Here is a 17,602-nt window from a genome sequence, read left to right as displayed (position 1 = left end):
CCCCAGCGTGTACCCTGAGTAGCAGAATGCTGCCCTGGGAGCAGATTGGGCCTCTGCAACTCCACTTGTCCCTTAGAACAGTACCTACACAGCCCAGGGGCTGCAGAGCAAAGGAGGCCATTTTCAGTATTTCACTCAGCCATATTTTCCTTTGTTACTATACGTAAGTTCTTCTGTATACATTTCTTTAGCTTGTGAAGTTTTCAGAGAGTCCCCCTGCAAAGATGACCCACAGTATGGAAGAATTTCCAGTCTTTGCCGTGTGCAAGGAACCATTTTATCTACGTACCCAAGGGAATCTTGTTCTCCCATAACCTAGGACCACATCAGTTCTTGGAGGGCAACTGATTTTTCATTTGAACACCTTACCATGTCAAATTTTGAAGTGTTCTGCCATCCCACCCCCCTTACTTAATCTTAGAATTTTTTTTATATTGCATTTAAGAAAATGAAGACTTAAAAGTGGTAGAATTGGTGGGGGAAACAAGTACTGGGATTTCTAAAGGAACAGTAAAATGGCAAGTCATGGGATGTACTTACTACATGTGTTTAGTAGTACATTCATGTTCTTCCTTCCTTCCTGACCCAGCCATAGATTTGAACTCCAGTTGTTTTTGCTATATGGCTTTGAGAGATGATTGAACTTTTTTAGATCCACAGTTTTGTCATTTGACTGATGGAGATAATAGTAGCCTTTCTCACAGTAGAAATTGTGAGGATATGTAGCTAGTATGGCTTTTACTTCATGTTAACAATCAGTGGTTATTGTTAAGTCAACAATATCCGTATCTTTAAAGAATAAAACATAGAAAAGTGCAAGCATATATTTGGGAATTACTTTTAATTTATAAATAATTGCATTTGTGTAGCTATTCTTTTTGGAAGTAGATAATCATGGAGTTTGTGTATAGGTTGCCCAGTAAGATGTACGCTTCATGAGAATAGGGAATTTTATCATATTATTTGTTCTTTTATGTCCGAAACTAAAAAAAAAAAAAAAATGCCTAGGGCATACTAGATTCTCAGGTGAAATTTTTATTGAATAAATGTTGTAAACTGAGACGGGTTCAAACTTACCTTTAGGCAAGTTGAGTAATCTCTGAATCTTTTCCCTAAACTCCAAGAAGAAACAGTAATAATATGGTTATCTTACATGTTATGAAAAATAAAGGAACTATTGCATATAATACTACTGAGCGTAATGACTGACATATAATGAATCACTCAGTGGTACTGATGATTATTCTTTGTGTCATATACTTGGGACAGGTGAAATAAATATGAGCATTTTGTGGCCGTGGAAGCCATTAGCCTGTGTTTCTTTGTGTGTTTTTGTTTTGTTTTGTTTTTGCTATTCCCTTTTATTTTTTACTTTATGTTTCTGGTTTTGTTTTTCAATTTCAATTTCAGTATACTTAACATAGTGTTACTAGTTTCAGGTATGTAATACTCAGCAATTCAATGCATTACTCAGTGCTCATTATGATAAGTATACTCTTTAATCTCCTTCAGCTATTTCACCCATCTCCCCATGCACCTCACCTCTGGTAACCATCAGTTTGTTCTCTGTAATTAGGAGTCTGTTTTTTGGTTTGTCTCTTTTTTTGTTCACTTGTTTTGTTTCTTACAGTCCACATATGAGTGAGATCATATGGTATTTGTCTTTCTCTGACTGACTTATTTCCCTTAATTTTATACTCTCTAGATCTATCCATGTTGTTGCAAATGGTAAGATTTCATTCTTTTTTATGGCTGAATAATAGTCCGTGTGTGTGTGTGTGTATGTGTGTACCCCACATCTTCTTTATCCCTTCATCTGTCGATGGACACTTGGGTTGCTTCCATATCTTGGCTATTGTAAAGAATGCTGCAATAAACATAGGGGTGCATATATCTTTTTGAATTATCGTATTTTCATATTCTTTTGGTAAGTACCCAGTAGTGGAATTACTGGATCATATGGTAGTTTTTATTTTTAATTTTTTGCAGAACCTCCATGCTGTTTTCCATAATGGCTTCATTAGTTTGCATTCCCACTAACTGTGCATAGGAATTCCTTTTTCTTCACATCTTTGCCAACACTTATTGCTTCTTGTGTTCTTTCTGTATTTTGGATAGTAATCACTTATCAGATCTATCATTTGCATATATCTTCTCCCGTTCAGTAGGTTGTCTTTTAGTTTTGTTAATTGCTTCCTTCGCTGTGCAGAAGCTTATTTTGATGTAGTCCCTATAGTTTACTTTTGCTTTTGTTTGCCTTGTCTCAGGAGACATACCCTGAAAAAAAGTTGCTACAGCCGATGTCAGAGAAACTGCTGCCTGTGCTCTCTTCTAGGATTTTTAGGGTTTCGTGTTTCACATTTATGTCTTAATCCATCTGAGTTTATTTGTGTATGATGTAAGAAAGTGGTCCAGTTTCATTCTTTTCTTTGGAGCTGTCCAGTTTTCCCAACAGCATTTGTTGAAGAGACTTTTTCCCATTGCATATTCTTGCCCCTTTCATTGAAGATTAATTGATCATATAATCATGGGTTTATTTATGAACTCTCTATTCTTTTCTACTGATCTGTGTGTCTGTTTTTGTGCCAGTACCATACTATTTTGATTACTACAGCTTTGTAGTATATCTTGAAATCTGGGATTATGATACCTCCAGTTTTGTTCTTTTTCAAAATTACTTTGGCTATTCGGGGTCTCTTGTGGTTCCATACAAATTTTAGGATTACCATTAGGCTGACATTGAGCACCAGGGCTAGTGAGACCCATGGGGCAATGATGACTCATTTTACTAGTTAGATTTTTCTCTTAACACTATTCTAGCATAGGGCCTGGGTGGTATATGACAATAAATGAGGACACAGAGAGTAAAGATTCAGAAGGAGACTTCTGGTTAAAGTTTCCAATGCGATGGCTTCACACAGTAGATAATGGATGAAAACGTGGGATGTTACATCAGGGTAGGTCAGGAGGTGCTTCTCTAAATGATGCTGTCATTAACATCACTTGGGAACTGTTAGAAATGAGCTAAGTTAAAAAAAAAAAAAGAAAGAAATGAGCTAAATGGCAGATAGTATCAAGTGTGTGTGCCTATATAGTGGAGTCAAACTATAACCTAAGTTCTAGAGCCACAGCAGTCAAAACTGTCCTTGAGATTGTTTTACATTATTCATGAATTATCCATACAGACCAATTTTCAAATAAGCTTTGTTTGTGCAGCTGTTTTTGTAAGCATTGTTAATGATTGTGGTTTTTAGGTTGAGGTGTTTCTTAGGGTGAACGCCAGGTGAAGAGATTTCTGTTTGTTTAAAGGCACATAGTAGCCGCTACATTTATCAGAGTTTCCCTCATTTACTGTAAGTATTATGGAACAGGGGAATGGCATTGAGTCCATCTTTATAATAATTTCTGAAGCCTCTGATGGATTGAGAACAGTATTGTACCTAGATCATGAAAAGAAAAAGATCGATGAAGTTTTAGATTGAAGGAAATTAAATAGATATTACAATTTAAACACAATATATTATCCTGAATTGGATCCTAGATTGAGGGGGGAAAACCGTAAAGGGCAATAATTTGAGTACAGATTATGGATTAGATGATAATATGGATCTCCGTTAAATTTCATGATTAGATAAATGTACTTTGGTCATGTATGAGAAAAATCCTTTCTGTTAGGATACTTACATTCTGGAATATTTATGGATAATGAGACAGTCTGTCTGCAGATTACTCTCAGATAGTTCAGGAAAAATGTATTTGTGTGTGTGGTGTACATGTATATAGAGAGAGAAGGAGAAAGGAGCAGGCATGGAGCCTTAAATGGCCCAATTGATAAAGCAAATGGAGCACAGTGTACATAGTTGGTAACACTAGGTAAAGGGTACAAGGGGGTTTTTGTACTATTTTTGTAACTTTTTTCTAAGTGTGAAGTTAAACCAAAACAGAAAAGGTAAATAATATTTAGGAGGAAAGAAAAGTAGAAACTTAGAATAAAGTTGTGATTATTTATAAGGTTTTATATTTAGGCTCACAAATGTTGTATCTTCTTGTACTGCTTTACCCCACCTTTACAGAACAGGCTTATTCTCATTTGTGTGACCCTGTTTAAATGTAACCCACATAGAGGCCTACTTTGATCACCCAAATCTAAAGTAGGTTCTTCTCGCTACCCCACTCCTCTTACATTGCATTTATTACAACTTATATCATCTTTGTTTTCTTTTTAATTTTTTTTTCTACTTCAAGACTGTGATCTCCATCAGAGCAAAGATCATGTCTATTTTGTTCACAAAATACAGTCCTGACACATAAGCTCAATAAGTGTTTGTTCTATTTGGATGAATGAATTAATGAATCATCTCTGCTACCAATATTCCTTCCATTTTAGTCACCATACTTTTAGCTACCTAATCCTTCAGAAAACAAAAGAACTCCTTTTAACTTGTAAGATAAAGTGTTCTCTTGAATTTGGGCCTAGTGGTGAGGTCCCACCCAAACACTGGAGAGTTGGCAGAGGAAAAAGAGCCCAAGAAGGGGTGCTAGGGTTGTTTATTGAATTCTTACTGCAGATCATGAGCCTAGTACATTAAAATTTTTTTCATACTTTTTCTCCCTTAATTCTCATAATATCCCTGCAATGTGGAGTACTGTATTAATTATCTTTTGCTGAGTAAGAAATGTTTTAGTTCACATTTTCTGGGCGAAGGTTGGCAGGGTCATCTGCATCAAGGTCTCTCAGAAGATTGCAGTGACGGTATTTGCTGGGACTGGCGTCTTGTCTGAGGCTCAACCAAGGAGTGATCTGCTTCCAAGCTCAGTGATGGTTGTCAGTTCCTTGCAGCTTGTCAGACTGAGACTCTCAGCTTCTTGCGGAGGCTGACTTCAGTTTCTTGCCACATGGGCCTCTCCATGGCAGCTTGTTACTTCATCAAAGCTGGCAAGGGAGGGAGTCAACTGGCATGGTGGAAGTTCTAATCTTGAGTAGCAATCATGTGACATTTCATTAACCTCACCATATTTCATTGGTTAGAAAAAGATCACGGGCCCTGCCCACACCCAGTAGGGGTGGGGATTTCACTGGAGTATGGATACTCAGAGGTGGAGGGGCTATTTTAGAGGCTGCCTGCTACAGGTACCATTTTTATTCATTTTACAAAACAAGAAATCAAGACCATTAAGTAAGTTGCCCAAGATCATATACGAGTAATGGGGCCAGGATTAAACCCAGAGGCAGTCAGACTCCACAGCCAGATTCTTTTTATACCATTATATTTTAAGAACTAAGAAATGGCTGTAGAATTTGGCATTTTTGGAGAGTTTTTTTAGAGACTTTTGTGTCTTTTAATGGAGTGGTATGGATCAAAGTTATACTCTTGTGGTTTCAGTGAATGTGCATGTAGGAAGAGAGATTGAGTAGAAATCACTCTTTCAGAAGGGAATTTTTAAAGAAAGGACAATAACCATACATTGTCACATACTGAATTATGTCTCTCTGTGATAATCCAGAAATTTTTCTTTTCCAGTTCACTGAGTTTAACCAGTAATGCCATTCAGTTGCCAATATCAAGCAAAGCAAACATAAGCCAGTTTTAATCTGCTTTTTAAGAAAAGTGGTAGTCCTTTTCACAGTGCCTGACGGTAAGTCACAGTTATAAATTCGTAAGTTTTTCATCTAATGTATTTAAAAAACTGATTTTGGAAACGTTAATTTTAAGATCTTACTTATTTTTTCTTTCTTCCCTGATAATTTTACTCTAAAGCTCATTGGAAAGAGCATAAGGAAAGATATATACTAGTATCTTAATTTATGGTCTTTCATTAATTTGGGGGATTTTTACCTCTAATTGTAAAAAATAAAATGCTAGATTTGAAATCTGTCCCTTGTAGATGAGGAAGTTTATGTTATTTTATTTTTTAAAGATTTATTTATTTGAGAGAGAGGGAGAGGGAGCATGCGCATGGGAGGGGTGGGGAGGGGGCAGAGGGAGAGAGGGGGAGAGAGAGAATCTCAAGCAGATTCCATGATGAGGGTGGAGCCCATCACGGGCCTTGATTTCACTACCCTGAGATCATGACCCCAGCCCAAACCATGAGTCAGACTCTCAAGCGACTGAACCACCCAGGCTCCCTGAAGAAGTTTATTTTATATATGAGGTTTTGACTTGGTCAGCTAGTTAATGGCAGTTGTTTCAAATATTCTGATTTCTAGACCTGTGCACTTTGTACTGTTCAACAAGATGATATAACTGGTAGGGTCACAGTTTCTTATGGAGCATTTCTGACTCAGTGTGGAGGTGGAATTTAGATTAAGAGACAGCTGGTGGAAGGAATTGGAATTAACTCATTTCCCCTAATTTGCAAGTAGTGGCCATTCTTATTTGCTATTAGTAAGTTTAACCTCCAGACAATATTTTATTGCTCTAAGGAAGCAGTCAGGGAAGAACTTCTTGAGTTAGGAAGATCTTTGATGAAATTTTTCATTTTAATTCTTTTTTAAAAATTTTTTTATTGTTATGTTGATCACCATACATTACATCATTAGTTTTTGATGTAGTATTCCATGATTCATTGTTTGTGTATAACACCCAGTGCTCCATGAAGAACGTGCTCTCTTTAATACCCATCCCAGGCTAACCCATCCTCCCACCCCCCTCCTCTGTATTTAATTTTAATTCTTCATGTAGAAGGCTACATGAGGACAGTGTGAAGTATACACATAATTTTTGTTCTAATTGCTGGCCTCTTCCTTAAAACAAATTTTTTTAATGAAGAATAGTTAATGCTTTTCACTAGTCTCATTACTGTTTATTTTTTAAGCAACAAGTTTACCAAATTGTCCAGTTAGCCATCTTAGACACCAAAAACTATTTTTTTGTTGTTGGCATAGTTGTACTATATAAATAACATGTCTTATGTGAGGGTATTCATAGTTGTGTTTATATAACTGATCATTTTTCTTGTCTGTTTCTTTTAGTAATCAGGTCAGAGTGTGAGGTATAAGCTCACAGAATCCAGAGAAATCATCATGAAGTTATATGTATTTCTGGTTAACACTGGAACTACCCTGACATTTGACACTGAACTTACAGTGCAAACGTAAGTTGTATTTCATTCAATCTCATCACTTTTGCATTTTGTGTAGGCAAAAATTAAACTATTTGATTTGGAGAAAACTATTCCTTTGTTAAATAAGAAAATAATAGTAGCAATATCTTAAATCTTTTATCTTAGCATATTACGTATATAGTTGTCATCTTTCACTAAAACGCTAACGTTAGGTTCATAAAATTGTGCTTTGTTCTGTTTATGTGAATATATTATTCACATTAAACAAACCTACCTGCAAACAAACTGATTTCAAATTAAAACTATCAAATAGAAGAAGTTTTCATAGCTGATTGCTCTTCTCAGTTTCCTAGGACATTGGTAAGAAAATTATTGCTAGCTATATAAAGTAACATGTATCAGTCCTATGTATTTTGGTGATTTGTTTTTATTCCCTTGTATGAATAAAGTCAGTAGTACTTGTTTTGTTTGTTGATGCAAGAATACAATCAATTTAATATTTTTAACCAAGTTTGTAGGAATCATAATATATCTAATAATTCTCCAGCTTTGCAAGGGATTCCAATATTTGACTAATGAATGCCCTTATATTTGTGAAATTTGGGGAGAAGTGTCAGGGCGAGGGAGGACATATTTTGAGGCCAGACAGCAAGGAAGGAAATAGTAACAACTATACATGCTTGTGTTTTGGTAGTGGACCTAGGAGCAAAGACTTGATAGCAATACAGAATAAACCCGACACTGAAAATATTACAAATAATTTGTGGAATTAATAATCTTAGTTTTAAAAATGGAATTTGAAATTGTATTCTTTTTTTGAAGTTCTGGTTTTTATAAAATACAATTTTACCTGTAAAGGAATGATTTTCTGAAAGATAGGGAAAGGAAGCAATTTTATGGTTTATACTTAATGTAGTTTGTGTAATGTGATGTGAGGATTTTAACAGACATCTGTGTTCTGAGGATTTTAACAGACTGATGCTAATTTGAGCATATTCTTTTGCTGTGTTATATAAAGAGCACAGAAATAAATATGTCTACTGCCTGTATTTTATAGACTCACTTGTAGATGTGCCAAATGGGTTATTTGTTCACCTAAGATCAGCGAGTTGATTGTGGAATCTGATTCCAGAAACAAGAAGTTTGTATTTTATACTCTTGGGGAAATTTTTTTAGAGTGAAATTAATATCTATCAGATATTTTTACACAGTGCTACTTTGATAATAAAAAAGTTTGTCATTGGGAAGTTATGTAGAACTAATTTTTTGCTCCACCCCACCCCTTTTAAAGTGTGGCAGACCTCAAGCATGCCATTCATAGCAAATACAAGATTGCTATTCAGCATCAGGTGCTGGTGGTCAATGGAGGAGAATGCATGGCTGCAGATCGAAGAGTGTGCACCTACAGTGCTGGGACGGTATGTGTCCATGAGCCTTTTCGTACAAACATGCCCCAGTTTCACATCACATAGGGAATTGGGAACTCAACTTCAAAAGTAAGGTTTATCTGCTTCATATATTGAGGGCAGTGTGCATGTTCAATATTTATAACATTTTACTTCAGTTTCTTTTGCTTTTTTATTTCTGTAGGACACAAATCCAATTTTTCTTTTTAACAAAGAAATGATCTTATGTGATCGTCCACCTGCTATTCCAAAAACTACTTTTTCAACAGAAAATGACATGGAAATAAAAGTTGAAGAGTCTCTTATGATGCCTGCAGTTTTTCACACTGTTGCTTCAAGGACACAACTTGCAGTGGTAAGATAAAAATAATTGTTTTTTGAGATTATTATACTTATTTACATCTAGTACAATTTAAAATTAAAAATTGGTTGGGGCGCCTGGGTGGCTCAGTCGTTAAGCGTCTGCCTTTGGCTCAGGTCATGATCCCAGGGTCCTGGGATTGAGTCCCACATCGGGCTCTGTGCTCCGCGGGAAGCCTGCTTCTCCCTCTCCCACTCCCCCTGCTTGTGTTCCTGCTCTTTCTATGTCTCTCTCTGTCAAATAAATAAAATCTTAAAAAAAAAAAAAAATTGGTTACTTAACAAAATGATGTCTTATTCATATACTTGGTAATATTTTCATGAAGTATTAGCCTATTTTAGGCATCAGTGAATGTTACAACAAATTGATAGTTCCTAAAAGCATTCAAATCTAAATAGCACAGAGAACTCACGGGTGGTTGCCAGAGGGGCCGGAAGTTGGGGGATGCGTGAAGGAGAGTGGGAGATACAGTCTTCCAGTTAAGGAATGAGTAAATGGGAATAAAAGGTATAGCAAAAAGAATATAGTCAGTGATACTGTAATAGCATTGAATGGTGACAGATGGTTAGCTACACTTGTGGCGTACATAGCCTAAGTATAGAGTTGTTGGATCACAGTGTTGTACACCTGAAACTAACGTAACATTGTATGTCAACTATACTCAAATAAATAAATAGCTAGCAAAGTGGTCTGAATTACAGAGGAAGCATGAAAAAAAACATAAAAATAAAAGTTTTGGGAGAAACATTTTGCTGGTTAATATGTCTGGTTTTGAAATTTTCAGACTCATAAGTTGTTAGTCATTCTGCATTTGCAAAGAGTTATAAGATCTTAGAATGGAAAAGCAGTTTTAAACATGATTTGTTCAACTTCTTTCCTAAATGATGGTATGCGGTTAATGACTTCTGAACATTGCTATAATCAATAAAGTTACCTGTGTTAGAGTAGACAGAAACAAAAGACTTAAATAACTCTTAAAAATGTGATTCTTTCTTCCATATCCATATTTAGGTCCTGGAGGAGAACAAAGTTTCTTTCCAATCTGTACAAAAAATTTTAAATGGCAGTATTCATACTTGACAAAGTGGATGTTAAAGCATTAAACAGAACAAAGTGAAATTTATAATAAAAGATTTAACTTGTGAGAAAGAGAAGTCAGATCTCTATTTTCCTATCAACACAGGCTAAATGATAATAATTGCAGGAGAACTTAATAAAGCATAATGATGTACACCAGTATTCATACCAGAATTATTTCCTGTAGTCAAATGATAGAAACAACCCAGATGTCCGTTGGTAGATGAATAGATCAACAGAATGTGGTATATACATACAATTGGATATTATTTAACCTTGTCAGGAAGAAAATTATGATAACTACAATATGGATGAACCTTGAAGATAAATATGCTAAGTGAAATAAGCCAAACATAAAAGGACAAATATTGTGCAATGTCAATTACATGAGGTACCTAAAAGAGTCAGATTCATAGAGACAGAAAATAGAAGAATAGTTACCCAAGGTTGAGGAGTGAGGGGAAGGTTGAGTTAATTATGTATTGGATATAGTTTCACTTTGGGATGATGAAAAAGTTCTGGAGAAGGATAGTGGTAATGGTTGCACGGCAATGTGAAAAACTTAAGGCTTCTGAGTCATACACTTAAAAAATGGGTTAAAACAGTAAGTTTCATGTTTATTATTCATAATTTAAAAATGGGAGATTTTAATATGTCTCTTTCATAATCAGAAAGCTCTTATGGGCTATATTTAATATTTTGTATCCTGAAAATACAGAATATACTCATTTTTTCTTACAGATAAAACCAGAAGAGTATCAAAAGAGTAATATATTAATAGCAAAGAGGATATATTATGGGAATGCAAGGGTGGTTCAATATTTGGAAATGAATTAATATAATTAATTACCTCAATCGTTAGTACTTTATAGAAGAAAACAGAGTCATATCAATATTGTCCAGAAGAAGCATATGTTAAAATTTAGCAGCTATTCTTAATAAGTAAAATAGCTCTAGGAGGAAACAAAATAAAATTTAGAATTGACCAAATATGGAAGATAATCAGCTTTCAAATCAATGAAATGTTAGAGCCATTTTTGCATAAATCAGAATCAGTCTATTCAGTATTTTTTTGGAACTTCTGAGAAATATACCAAAATAAGAAAATGAAAATTAAGTAAGTGGTAAAAATAATGGAAAAGAAGTGAAAAACATCCATTTTAGATGAGATATGGTTGTATATTTGGAATATCAAGAGAATTTAACAAAAATCTGTCAAAAAGACTTTTGGTAAGGTGGCTGGATATGTGATAAATATATAAACATTACATTTCTTGGTACTGGGCCCTGTTTTGGAATGGAAATGGAAAATGTATTACAATCTAAGTAGTAACAAAAAATATATAAAATTCTTTTCAAGAACATAAATTATAGGGCTGCCTGGGTAGCTCAGTCGGTTGAGCATCTGCCTTCGGCTCAGGTCATGATCCCAGGGTCCTGGGATCAAGCCATGTATCCAGCTAAGCAGGAAACCTGCCTCTCCCTCTCCCTCTGCCACTGCCCCTCCTGGTGCTCTCTCGCTCTCTGTCTGTTAAATAGATAGGTAAAATCTTTAAAATATATATATAAGTTATAAGCCAATGAAAAGACATATTTTTAAACTCTGGAAAAGTTTTGAGGTTCCTCAAAAAGTTAAAAATAGAGCTACCCTACAACCCAGCAATTGCACCACTAGGTATTTATCCAAAGGATACAAATATGGTGATTCAAAGGGGCACACGCACCCGATGTTTATAGCAACATTATCAACAATAGTCAAATTATGGAAAGAGCCCAAGTGTCCATCGACAGATGAATGGATAAAGAAGATGTGGTCTATATATACAATGGAATATTGCCTGGCTATCAAAAAGAATGAAATCTTGCCATTTGTAACTACATGGATGGAACTAGACAGTATTATGCTAAGTGAAATAAGTCAGTCAGAGAAAGAAATATTATTTCACTCATATGTGGAATTTAAGAAACAAAGCAGGAGCATAGAGGAAAGGAGGGAAAAATAAAACAGTACATAATCAGGGAGGGAGACAAACCATAAGAGACTCTTAACTCTGGGAATCAAACTGAGAGTTACTGGAGGGGAGGTTGGGGGGGGAGGGATAATTGGGCAAATGGCATTAAAGAGGGCATTTGAAGTAATGTGCACTGGATGTTATATGCAACTGATGGATCACTAAATTCTATCTCTGAAATAAAAGACATTCTTAATATCATTTTTAATATTCATAGTCATAATCTTAATATATTCATGAGCTTAATGAATTACATTTAAAGTTGCCATGAAAAGCATTGGTGTGGGGGAAAAAAGGCATTTTTGCTTTGGAGAGTGAGGAGGAACTTTTGATTTTTTTGTTTGTTTAGTTTGGTTTTAGATAAAATGGACTTTAAGTTTACAGGGAAGGATCAGTGTCCAGGAATAGTTAAGATTAAGAGAAAGAAGAATGGAAGGTGGAGGGAATAATACATGTTCCTCAGATTTTAAAAAGTACTCAGAAGCTATAGTAACCAAAACAGTGAATATGTCAGACAGTGCATTTTATAAGGAATTAGAGACCCTATAACAGTGGCAGGAGTGTGGTCTTCTAGAGTCACATCGGCAGAGTTTAAATTTGGTCACCCCAATTGTGGTGTGACCTTGGATTCAGATACCTTCATTAGTGAAATTAATAATAGATTTTTGTTTAGTGAGATATATACATATTAGAAAATGTACAAATATTTGTGGTACATTTTCACAAAGTGAAATTTTAAAATATGGTATCACCCCCGAAGCCTTACTTCATGCTTACTCCCAGTTGGTACCCATCATCCCTCTTCCATAAAATCATCCAATATCCTGACTTTAAAACCATGAATTACTTTGCCTCTTTTAGAACTTTAAATAGATGGAATCATTGTTTTTGTGTGTGTGTGTCTGGCCTCTTTTATTTAACATTATGTTCCTGAGATTCATTCATGTAATTGCATGAATTAATGCTTTGTATTCATTGCTGCATAGTATTCCATTGTATGAACATGCTACAGTTCATTTAACTATTGATAGATATTCTTTCCAGTTAAAAACTATTGTGACTAGGGCGCCTGGGTGGCTCAGTTGGTTAAACGACTGCCTTCGCCTCAGGTCATGATCCTGGAGTTCCGGGACCGAGTCCCGCATTGGGCTCCTTGCTCAGCAGGGAGTCTGCTTCTTCCTCTGACCTTACCCCCTCTTGTGCGCGCTCTCTCTCAAATAAATAAAATAAAAATCTTTTTTTAAAAAAAAAAAAAAAACAACTATTGTGACTAAAGCTGCTGCGAATATCTTTGCATGTTGTTTGGTGTACCTTTTGCCTTCTCTTGGGTATGCCTCTTTTTAACTTTACATGTGCAGTTTGAAGTGGTTGTATCCATTTATACTCCCATCATCAGTGTATGATTGTTCTACTTGCTCAACAAACTCACCGATACTTGGTTTTCTTGGTGCTTTTAATTTTAGTCATTCTGATGGGTGTGTAGTGGTAGGCCATTGTAATTTTATTTATATTTGTTAATAAGGATGAACAGGTTTCCATTTATTTATGAGACTTTGCATATCCTTTTTGTGAAGTTATTCTAGTTTCTTAATTACTCTTTATTGAGTTGCTCATCTTTTTGTACTTGATTTTAGTTGCTTTTATATAATCTTTATATAAGCTGTCTAAATGTTGAAAATATCTTCTGCCATCCTGTCGCTTGCCTTTTCATTTCACTAATGGTGTCTTGTGATGAATTAAAATTCTTAGTTTAATGTCCAGTTTATCAATAGTCTTGCTCTTGGATCTTATTTAAGAAACATATGCTTATCTCAAAGATACGAAGGGAACAGCTAGTGTGGAGCTGCTAGTGTATATCTGCTATGCTATCTTCCAGAATCCCCCCTCCACCTACCCTTTTTTTTTTTTTTAAAAATCTTACATTTAGATCTGTAGGTCACCTACAGATTTAGGTAAACTGATTTTTCAGTAGTAAACACAGAAAATTCACTTTATGAATCCAGCCTACCTTTTAAATTTACGTGTATTGGTCTTATATATTTATGAATATATATATTATTTGATGCTAGATAAATTCCATTGTATAGATGCACATAATTTCTTGATAGACAGCGAGGTGGGTTCCATTTCATTTTATAGTTGAAATAAAGAACCTTTTAGTATTTTTTGTTCATTTGTTTAAGCGTTTATTTCTACAAGATGAATCATTCTGCCAAACAATAGATGCCATTTTACTTTTGACAGTTATTGCTGAATTGACCTCTGTAGGTGCTCCACCAGTAGCAATGAGTTAGGAGTTTTTCTTCTTTCTCAGTATCACAACAACAAACACTAAGATAGACTAAAACATTCCCTTGTCAGTGCTTTGTTTAAAATATATTTAGACTACATTCATGCATACAGGTAAATATACATATGCAAACATGCACACAAACATTACCTTCTTTTGCTGTGTTTCTTCGTTTTCAGGAAATGTATGAAGTTGCCAAGAAACTTTGCTCTTTCTGTGAAGGTCTGGTCCATGATGAACATCTTCAACACCAAGGCTGGGCTGCAATCATGGCCAATTTGGAGGACTGTTCAAATTCTTACCAAAAGCTACTTTTCAAGTTTGAAAGTATTTATTCAAATTATCTGCAATCCATAGAAGACATCAAGTTAAAACTTACTCAGTATGTTTGCCATTAAAATGGATAATAAGATGTTTGTTTAAAATACCTTTGCAGTTTTATCAGTTGTTTCAGTAAATGTGATTTCATTTCTAATAATTGTTTATTATAATTGTTCATTTTTTGAGACTTTTATGATGACTTCTATAGGCTCTAAAATTTTAAAATTGTGGTCATTTTTATTCACCTATTTTATGGATCACCCACATTTCTTTTTCTTACCTTGTTTTCTTTATGCAAAGCGCTCAAAATACTTTTAAATCATTTACAAACCCAAGAATCTTTGTCTCCTTCTTGCCCTGCTGCCAATTTTATGTTAAAGTAAAGGCAAAATAAAAACATAACACATCTAACAGAAATGGAAAAGTTTTCAAACATTGAGCAATCAAGGAAATTTTTATTTTCCTTTTTAAATATTGCCAGATGATGTAGGCTTGCTGAGATTGAAAGAAGCCATTTAAATGGTTTTCTGGGTCTTTACATGTAAGCACATCTGATAGCCAGTGGTTGTTTTTGAAAAGGGCTATAATGAATGTAAAAATACAGCAGTAATTCAGCATTAGTATAGCCCTTTGTTGTCTGTGTGTATGCTTTATGCTTTCAATTTTTACAATCATTTTTTAGTTTGTTTTTGCGTTTTTTGTTACTTTGAATTGAATTGGAGGGAAGTAACATCTTTCTTTTTAATTAAAATGAACCTCATTAATTCACATTTTTCTGTTTTGTGATGTGAATTAGAAGATTTTGGCCTTGCCAGTGGGACTGATCTTGGGAAGGAAGGGAATGATTACTTAAGACTAGAAAGAGTTTATATAACAACCTTTTCAAGTAATTGTTGTTTGGGAAGTTCTTTTAGATATGTTAATTTCTCGTAGGAGCCTGAGTCATTTCACAAATGTTCTACAGAAATCAAATCATCGATAGTTCATCTTCCCCATGCCTTTTGACAACATACATCTACTTGTCTATAGGGTATAATGAATGTGAGAGTTACCTTAATCTTTATTGGGATTATTAATTTTATCCTGTGCTTTCAACTTATCAAAAAATACTTGATTGACTTAAAGTCATACTTTAAGGGACTGCTGTGGTAAATCTTTTTTTTTTATTTCAAATTTTTTATATCTTAAGGTTTGATGAAAATCACATGTACACTTGTTTAGTACAAGCTGGCTCCCTTTACTTGAGAGTGGTATTTTAATGTGTTAATGATACCGTTCTCTAACTAGGTTTCTTTTAAAGAACATAGACTGTATATGCATAATGTAATAGAGAGGTTGTAATATTTGTGTGTATAATAATTAAATGCTATTTCTCTAACTAGAGTGGTTCCATAATTTTACTGACAGCTCTTTTGTATTTTAAGTTTAGGAACTGCGGTTTCAGTAATGGCCAAGATTCCACTGTTGGAGTGCCTAACCAGACATAGTTACAGGGAATGTTTGGGAAGACTGGATTCTTTACCTGAACATGAAGGCTCAGAAAAGGCTGAAATGAAAACCTCCACTGAACTGGTGCTCTCTCCTGATATGCCTAGAACAACTAACCAATCCTTATTAACCTCATTTCACAAGTCAGTGGAACATATAGCCCCAGATACCACAGATGCTGAAAATGGAAAAGAAATTAGGGAATCTTGCCAAAGTACTGTCCAGCAGGATGAAACTTCAGTAGATGCTAAAGACGGTGATCTGCCTTTTTTTAATGTTTCTTTGTTAGACTGGATAAATGTTCAAGATAGACCTAATGATGTGGAATCGTTGGTCAGGAAATGCTTTGATTCCATGAGCAGAGTAAGTCATGTTTGATATTTCTTGGGTCATTTCAACTACTCAAAATTATATTATTTATACCAAATGTTTTATATAATGGGAGAATGGTAACACTTTATAGTGGAAATAGTGAGCCTTGATGTGAGACTTCATAACCAAGGTTTCAACCTTGGACAAATCAAATCTTTTCACTTGTAACCTAATTTATGAATTGTTAGTAAATTTGTGAAGACTATTAAAGGTCATATACATAAAATTTCTGCAGTGCAGAGCGTTGAAGTGTCTACTCAAATGCTATAGATTTTGGTGGTAGCACTTTGAAATATATTTTTCTCTGACCTTGTAATATTACTTAGATGTTTTAATATCTCCTGTCCTTTCATTTGTTCCTGCGGTTAGGCGCTTTCATCTGCTAGGTAAAACTTGAGCGGTCTTAATGTTTTCATTCTTGTGCTGTAAGTATGGAGCACTCTCTGAAAATAGGTAAATGGTAATATTTGGCCACCTCTAGCCTACCATATTTTTAAGTTAATAATGGATCAGATGTTCATATTTATAAATGCTATAGAACTTTCAAGGTCTTTTGGAAAATATTAAAGATAAAATTTTGGTTTTTTTCAGTTAAATTTTTTTGGTGAGAACGATTCACATTCAGTGAAATATACAGGTTCTTGAGTGGTTAGGTCACAGAGTAACCACCACCCAAAAGAAGATTCTGAACATTTTCATCTCTCTGAAAATCCTGTGTGCATCTTTCTAATCGCCATCCCCCTAGAGGGAACTTCTTTCTGACTTATAAAAGAAGTTTTAAATACTATATCTGCCTGAGATATTTTCAAATTCAAAATTCCGACATTGTGTTCTTGGTTGTATTTTGTAATTATAGTTAGCTTGTATTTTGGATTAAGTTCTTCTCTAAATATACTTCCAAAAACTTTTAGACCTTGGAAATAAATATCTCTTAAAATACCCATGGGCGCCTGGGTGGCTCAGTCAGTTAAGCGGCCAACTCTTGATTTCGGCTCAGGTCACAATCTCAGGGTCCTGGGATTGAGCCCTATGTCAGACTTCACACTCAGCGGGGAATCTGCTTGGTATTCTCTCTCCCCTCTCCCCTTTCCCTAACTCATGCACGTTCTTTCTCTCTTTCTCTCTCTCTAAAATAAATAAATCTTTAAAATATAAATGATCCATAAGCTGATAGAAAATCTTTGAATTCAGAAAGGAAGTTGATGGGCAC

At 34.9% G+C, this 17,602-nt stretch overlaps 1 protein-coding gene across 5 annotated transcripts in view; it reads left to right on the top strand.

The window, feature by feature from the left end:
• Nucleotides 1–17,602, top strand: part of RB1CC1 (RB1 inducible coiled-coil 1) — a 79,986-nt gene that overhangs the window by 4,151 nt on the left and 58,233 nt on the right. For 2 of the 5 annotated variants that reach the window (XM_081815986.1, XM_081815984.1), the window contains exons 1-6: nucleotides 1,481–5,637; nucleotides 6,974–7,095; nucleotides 8,357–8,483; nucleotides 8,656–8,826; nucleotides 14,391–14,593; nucleotides 15,957–16,383. In XM_081815986.1, the coding sequence (XP_081672112.1) occupies nucleotides 7,025–7,095; nucleotides 8,357–8,483; nucleotides 8,656–8,826; nucleotides 14,391–14,593; nucleotides 15,957–16,383 (999 nt within the window). In that variant the 5' untranslated portion in view covers nucleotides 1,481–5,637; nucleotides 6,974–7,024. Of the gene's footprint in view, nucleotides 1–1,479; nucleotides 5,638–6,973; nucleotides 7,096–8,356; nucleotides 8,484–8,655; nucleotides 8,827–14,390; nucleotides 14,594–15,956; nucleotides 16,384–17,602 lie in introns of those variants that run through there. The other 3 variants (XM_081815985.1, XM_081815987.1, XM_081815988.1) reach the window with 3 other exon arrangements.

Source organism: Leptonychotes weddellii, chromosome 4 (assembly GCF_054177405.1).
Source record: "Leptonychotes weddellii isolate Sample4059 chromosome 4, ASM5417740v2, whole genome shotgun sequence".
NCBI lineage: Eukaryota > Metazoa > Chordata > Mammalia > Carnivora > Phocidae > Leptonychotes > Leptonychotes weddellii.
The sequence above is the reverse complement of the archived record's forward strand: the minus strand, read 5'-3'. Positions and strand labels throughout refer to the sequence as shown.